This window comes from Colobus angolensis, unplaced genomic scaffold (genome assembly GCF_000951035.1).
Source record: "Colobus angolensis palliatus isolate OR3802 unplaced genomic scaffold, Cang.pa_1.0 Scaffold109, whole genome shotgun sequence".
NCBI lineage: Eukaryota > Metazoa > Chordata > Mammalia > Primates > Cercopithecidae > Colobus > Colobus angolensis.
In genome coordinates, this window is record NW_012111919.1 from 246026 (window position 1) to 252704 (window position 6679).

Consider the following 6679-nt stretch of genomic DNA (forward strand, 5'->3'; position numbering starts at 1 on the left):
CTCCAGCCTGGGTGACACAGCGAGACTCCGTCTCAAAAAAAAAAAAAAAAGTTAGACTAGACCATCTGTAAGGTGCTTTCCAGCTGTGAAATTCTATGACTGTATGGAAGGAAAAGGGAGGCTGGGGTCTGACCTGTTCATTTAGCCCCCATCTCTCATGTGGCCCTCTGCTGACACAGCTCCCAGATACGACCAGGCCTGGGGAAGGAGCGAGAGATGGTCTGATGAGGCCAGCATGGGGGACTGAGGACGTGGAGTGAGCAGGCCAGCCTGTGGGCCAGGCCCAGGTTGAACCATGTCGCTTGCCTCAGTCTCTTCACAGAGCCATCAGAGCCCCTTCCTGAGGAGTCCAAACCTGTGGAGATGCCCTTCCACCACTGCCACAGGGACCCCCTGCCGCCGCCGGGTCTCACCCCGGAGAGGCTGCATGCACGGAAGCAGCTGTATGCTGCCTGTGCCGTGTGCTTTGTCTTCATGGCTGGGGAGGTGGTCGGTAAGTTGGGGAGCAGCCCTTCAACCCCATCCTCCCAACACCTGCACAAGCCACTCTCCACCCAGAGTCCCAGGGATGTTCCTGGGTGCAGATGCAGAGATGGGGGTGGCTGGGATAGGGGAGCTGGGTGCCCGGGACTCAGGAAGTAGGAGAGGTGAGGGACAGAGCACCAAAGGGAATTCCAGTCGAGGTCTGGGGCCAGTGGGTCAGGGCTGGCTTCTTTTAAAAACCTTATTTTCTTGTTATTAAAATAAAATATATCATTGTAGAAAAAGTTAGCAAATACAGATGAATGAAAAGAAGACCATAACAGTAGTTAATTATACCTGTAGTCCCATCACCTGAGAAAACCCCAATTCACATTGTTGGTGTATATCCCCCAATTTATTTTCCATGCCTATACACACTACATGATATTTTCTAAATGGAAGCAGACTCCATCATTTCACCCTGGCAGGCGGGTATCTGGCACACAGCCTGGCCATCATGACCGACGCAGCCCACTTGCTGGCGGACGTGGGAAGCATGATGGGCAGCCTCTTCTCCCTCTGGCTCTCCACCCGTCCAGCCACCCGCACCATGACCTTTGGCTGGCACCGTTCAGGTAAGGTCCTTGCATGGCTCAGTGACTCTCCAGTCTTGCCAGAGGGCACCTCTCAGGGTCCCAAGCAGGTCTCTGACAGCTTGTCTCCCCCCCACCCTGCAGAGACTCTGGGGGCTTTGGCCTCTGTGGTCTCCCTCTGGATGGTCACTGGCATCCTCCTGTACCTGGCCTTCGTCCGCCTGCTGCACAGCGACTACCACATCGAGGGGGGTGCCATGCTGCTGACCGCCAGCATCGCAGTCTGTGCCAACCTATTGTACGTCCCAGTATGGAGCAGGCACTTTGTGGGGCCCAGGGCGAGGGGTCTTCCTCCAGGATGGGAGAGCTGGCTCTCTCCTCCCCACCAGACACACAGACATGCACACACAGCTCTCCATGGGCTGCCCTGGGTGTGCCTGAGAAGGGTCTGGGATAGAGACCTAAAATTCAGTCAGCAGATCTCTGTTAAGGGCCTGCCATGGGCCAGCCACTCTGATGAGGGCTTTCATTAACCTGATTGCATTTGAACCTCATAGCCACCACATGAGGTAGGTAGTATTACCCCTAGTTTACCATTAATGCAGTCAGTCCCGAAAGGTGACTTGCCCCAGTCATATATCTATTTAGGTAACAGAGCCAGCATCCAAATCCACGTGTGTGGCACCAAGTCTGGTATTCTTTCCCCCAGGTTGCATTGTTTGTCTCTCTTGCAAAATGCTATTTTCTTCCAGGGGCTGGGAAAGGGCTCCTGGGGAGGTGAGAGAATGGGGCGTGGAGATGGGGGCATAGGAGGCCAGGAGCAGGCCCCTGAGCTGAGCTGCTTTGCTTCCCCCTCAGAATGGCCTTTGTGCTGCACCAGGCTGGGCCCCCCCACAGCCACGGATCTAGGGGAGCAGAGTATGCACCGCTGGAGGAGGGGCCTGAAGAGCCCCTGCCCCTGGGGAACACCAGCGTCCGGGCAGCATTTGTGCACGTGCTGGGGGACCTCCTGCAGAGCTTTGGGGTACTGGCTGCCTCCATCCTCATCTACTTCAAGGTATCATCGTTGGAGACCTGCCCCAGCCTTCCTCCCCACAACTCCACATCCCAGCCCCCTCCTTCCCAGGTCCCAAAGCTTCCTTCCCCTCCCTCCAGCTCCTCCCTCCCACCTCCCAGGACTCTCCCAGACATGAGTCATGTTCCCTGTCCCCTCTGCAGGGTTTTGAGGGGCCTCTCAGGTCCTGTTTGTTCAAGATACCCCTAGATCTTCCTCTGGAAGCTCCCTGGTTGTTGGACTTAGGGGTCTCTTTCTCTACAGCCTCAGTACAAGGCAGCTGACCCCATCAGCACCTTCCTCTTCTCCATCTGTGCCCTTGGATCCACGGCTCCCACCCTCCGAGATGTTCTTCGAATCCTCATGGAAGGTGAGTCGGGCACCACTGTTCCTCACCCCTGCGGCTGTCTCTGACTTTACTCTCGCACTGGGCCACCACTTTTTGCTTTGAAGAGAGTACGGGAAGAAGGCTTGGCTCATGGGGTCTGCTGCTGGAACAAGGATTTGGGCATAGGGTGAATTGTAGGGGTAAAAGGAGAGTGGATACAGGATAGGGGAGGTGGAGTCCTGTGGTGGGGGTGCTGCTTCTGGGCAGGAGTGGCCCTGGCAGTAAGGCATGACTGGTGCTGGTTGCAGGTACCCCCCGCAATGTGGGGTTCGAACCTGTGCGGGATACGCTGTTGTCGGTGCCAGGAGTCCGGGCTACTCACGAGCTGCACCTGTGGGCCCTTACGCTCACTTACCACGTTGCCTCTGCACACCTGGCCATCGGTGAGTCTCACTGGCCCCAGCTAGTTACTACCTAAAACATACCCCACCCCAAACATGGAACAATAGCTTGAGTTACTAGGATTGTTTCAGTCTTTCTTGATCTATCTCTGTCTGTGTCTCTCTCTCACATACACACACACACATGCACACGCGCTCATGCATGTTGAACACAAGGAGTCTCCATCCACTGGATGCAGTGTTCCGGGGGAGGTTTCACCCTCTTTGAAGTAGCACAGGGAACCAACAACCCTTTAAAAGATCATTAGTGGCCAGGCGCGGTGGCTCATGCCTGTAATCCCAGCACTTTGGGAGGCCAAGGCAGGTGGATCACAAGGTCAGGAGATCGAGACCATCTGGCTAACACTGTGAAACCCCGTCTCTACTAAAAAATACAAAAAATTAGCCCAGCGTGGTGGTGGATGCCTGTAGTCCCAGCTACTCGGGAGGCTGAGGCAGGAGAATTGCTTGAACCTGGGAGGTGGAGCTTGCAGTGAGCCGGGATGGTGCCACTGCACTCCAGCCTGGGGGACAGAGCAAGACTGTGTCTCAAAAAAAAAAAAAAAAAAAGAGTCCTGATGCTCTTTATTAAAAAAATAAAAATAAAAAAAAAAGATCATTAGCACCTACAGGTCTAGTGATGGGGCATTGGGGCATAGTTAGGTAAATTACGGCACCTCTACCCTGAGGTATCATGTAGCTGTTAAAAATGATGCTTATGAAGACTGTACGGCAACTAGGAAAAATGTTTATGGTATAATGCTGAGAAAAAAAAGCTGAATATAAAATTGCATCTACATTATGATTCAACTATTAAAAATATATATGGTGAGTCATGAGCTGACAAAGGATTTTTGAGTTTCTTCCAGATGCAAGAAGCAATCAGAGTCATGCAATTTGGATGCCAAAAATATTATAATTTGTAGGATATTTGATGGAAACTCTAGAGGGACAATGAGACAAATATTTAACATCTGGATTGTCCTGGGAAATCGGGTGGTATGGCTGTTGAAATGTTGAGCTGTTTGTTGACACTTAGTGACAGGAGAGAATAGGAGACTGGGAAGAGTTTAGTGTGTTAGCAGGGTTGATTGGGGTGAGTCTCTCCAACATTTGATTTGACACTTTTATGCTGTTCATACAACACAGAAAGAAAAGCAGGCTCCCATTCATGCCTGGCTTTAATGCTGTGCAGCCCCTTTCCCTGTCCTTATCTCAGTCCCTGCCTGTTCCTGACTCCCCTGGGATTGATGCCGCCTCTTATCACTCTCCCACAGACTCCACTGCTGACCCTGAAGCTGTCCTGGCTGAAGCCTCATCCCGGCTCTACTCCCGGTTTGGATTCTCCAGCTGCACCCTGCAGGTCGAGCAGTACCAGCCGGAGATGGCCCAGTGCCTGCGCTGCCAGGAGCCCCCACAAGCCTGAGCCATGGCCCTGCCCTCACCCCACTGCCAGGCCGAGGCTCAGCCCTGGACTCTCAGCATCTGCTGCCCTGATCACAGAGACGGGACCGAGCCAGGTCCATACCCCTTCCTCTCTCCCTCCTTCCACCTGCCAGTTTCCCCAGCCTCAGCCCCAGCCCCAGCCCCAGCCCCAGTGGGCAAGACCAAAGTGTGGCGGAGAGTGAGTTGGGAGTCAGGGGAATAGATGTGACTAGTTCAGGGGCAGGGACTCCTGGGCCTCAGTGTGGCAGGGTGTGTTGAAGGCCTGTGGTGCCCTCTCCACATGGTCTGGAGAGCCACGAACATCCTTTCCCTGCAGTCCATTTGTCTGTGTGGCCGGCTGGCTGGCTGGGGTCATCTGCCTGTCTATGTGCTGTTCGTGTGCCTATGCCTGGGGGAGGTCAGTAGGGGCCCCCTCCCCACATGGCCCTCGCTCTGTCTATGCAGGGGCCCTAAGCCCGCACTTTGTCCGTGTGTCTTAGCCCTGTGGTTTTGTCTGTGTGTGTGTGTGTTCTTGGTGCTGTGGCCTGTGTGTCTCTGTGCCTATGTGGCTGTGCTATGGTCTCTATGAGTCTGCTCCATCCATGTGTCTGTTTGGGGGTCTGTCTCTCCATCCCTCTGTTGGTGCTGTGCCCTTGGCTATCCCTGAAAGAGGGAGGACTCCGCTGCAGCTCCACCAATAAACTCGTGTCTCACTGCATCTTTCAGCCTGTGTGCTGACTCCTCAGGAGGGGGAAATCAAATAGGTCACTTGAGAACAACTGAATCCCTCCTGTCCCTTCCCAGCCTCTGGAGTGACCTCCCACAGACCTCCTGTCCCTTCCCAGCCCCTCCACCCTCAGATGTAGGGTAAAAGCCACCAGTCTGTTTACTCCCCTTCCCCTGACTCACAGCATGCCTGGGTCCTTGGCTCAAGGCGAATCCCATGTGTCCTGGGCTTGGTTGCAGGAGAAGGCTGGAAGGTAAGGAGCCAAGGAATCCCTGGGAGTCAGTCGTTCTCAGAGGTCCCTGCATGCCAGTGGGCCTCAGGCTGGCTGGAGGGAGGCTGGGTCCCTTTGAAGGAGAATGGCCATAGCACTGATGTGGGCTTGGTTCTCAGGCCATCTAAGGAGTCCAGCAGTAGGGACCCCTCAACCCTGATAGCAGCCAACCCTGAGTCCAGGTTTAGGCTGTGAACACCAAGGACCTCTTTTATACCTATTCCCCCTTTGTCTTAAGAACTGCATATTTTGACACATTAAGTCTTAAAATCAGGCTCATTAAGGGATTGTTGATTTTCTCTTTTTAAAAAAGCAAACTCAGGCTGGACATAGTGGCCTATGCCTGTAATCCCAGCCCTTTGGAGGCTGAGGCAGGAGGATTGTTTGAGCCCAGGAGTTCAAGACCAGCCTGGGCAACCTAGGGAAACCCCTGTCTCTACAGATAATTTTAAAATTAGCTGGATGTGGTGGTGCACACCTGTAGTCCCAGCTATTCAGGAGGCTGAGGCAGGAGGATTGCCTGAGCCCAGGAGGTCAAGGCGGCAGTCAGCCACGATCATGCCACTGCACTTCAGCCTGGGCAACAGAGCAAGACCTTGTTTCAAGAAAAATCAAACTCACTGGGTTCAGTGGCTCTCGTCTGTCATGCCAGCACTTTGAGAGGCTGAGGCAGGAGGATCACTTGAGGCCAGGAGTTCAAGACCAGCCTGGTCAACATAGTGAGACCCTGTCTCTACAAAAAAATTTAAAAATCTAAATAAATTAGCTATGTGTGGTGGTGCATGTATGTGGTCCCAGCTACTCAGGAGGCTGAGGTGGGAGGATCACTTGAGCCCAGGAGGTTGAGGCTGCAATGAACTATGATCATGCCACTGCACTGTAGCCTGAGCAACAGAGCGAGAATCTAAAAAAAAAAAAAAAAAAAATCAGCTAGGCAAGATGGCTCACGCCTGTAATCCCAGCACTTTGGGAGGCTGAGGCAGGCAGATCACTTGACCCCAGGAGTTCAAGATCAGCCTGGGCAACATGGTGAAACTCTGTCTGTACAAGAAATACAAAAATTAGCTGTGCATGGTAGTGTGTACCTGTAGTCCCAGTTACTTGGGAGGCTAACTGGGGACAATCACTTGAGCTCAGGTCATTGACGCTGCAGTGAGCCATGATTATGCCACTGCACTCCAGTCTGGGCAACAGAGTGAGACTGTGTCTCAAACATGATGAAACCCTGTCTCTACTAAAAAATACAAAAATTTGGCCAGGTGCGGTGGCTCAATGCTGTAATCCCAGCACTTTGGGAGGCCGAGGTGGGTGGATCACCTGAGATCAGGAGTTCAAGACCAGCCTGACCAACATGGAGAAACCCTGTGTCTACTAAAAAT

General features: G+C 53.2%; 1 protein-coding gene across 2 annotated transcripts in view; it reads left to right on the forward strand.

The window, feature by feature from the left end:
• SLC30A3 (solute carrier family 30 (zinc transporter), member 3) overlaps positions 1–5020 on the forward strand; it is a 22558-nt gene extending 17538 nt beyond the window's left edge. For both annotated transcript variants that reach the window (XM_011949824.1, XM_011949820.1), the window contains 7 exons: positions 312–493; positions 951–1097; positions 1200–1353; positions 1914–2112; positions 2374–2479; positions 2746–2880; positions 4155–5020. In XM_011949824.1, coding sequence (XP_011805214.1) covers positions 312–493; positions 951–1097; positions 1200–1353; positions 1914–2112; positions 2374–2479; positions 2746–2880; positions 4155–4303 — 1072 coding nt within the window. In that variant the 3' untranslated portion in view covers positions 4304–5020. The remainder of the gene's footprint in view (positions 1–311; positions 494–950; positions 1098–1199; positions 1354–1913; positions 2113–2373; positions 2480–2745; positions 2881–4154) is intronic.
• Positions 5021–6679: the final 1659 nt, after the last annotated feature.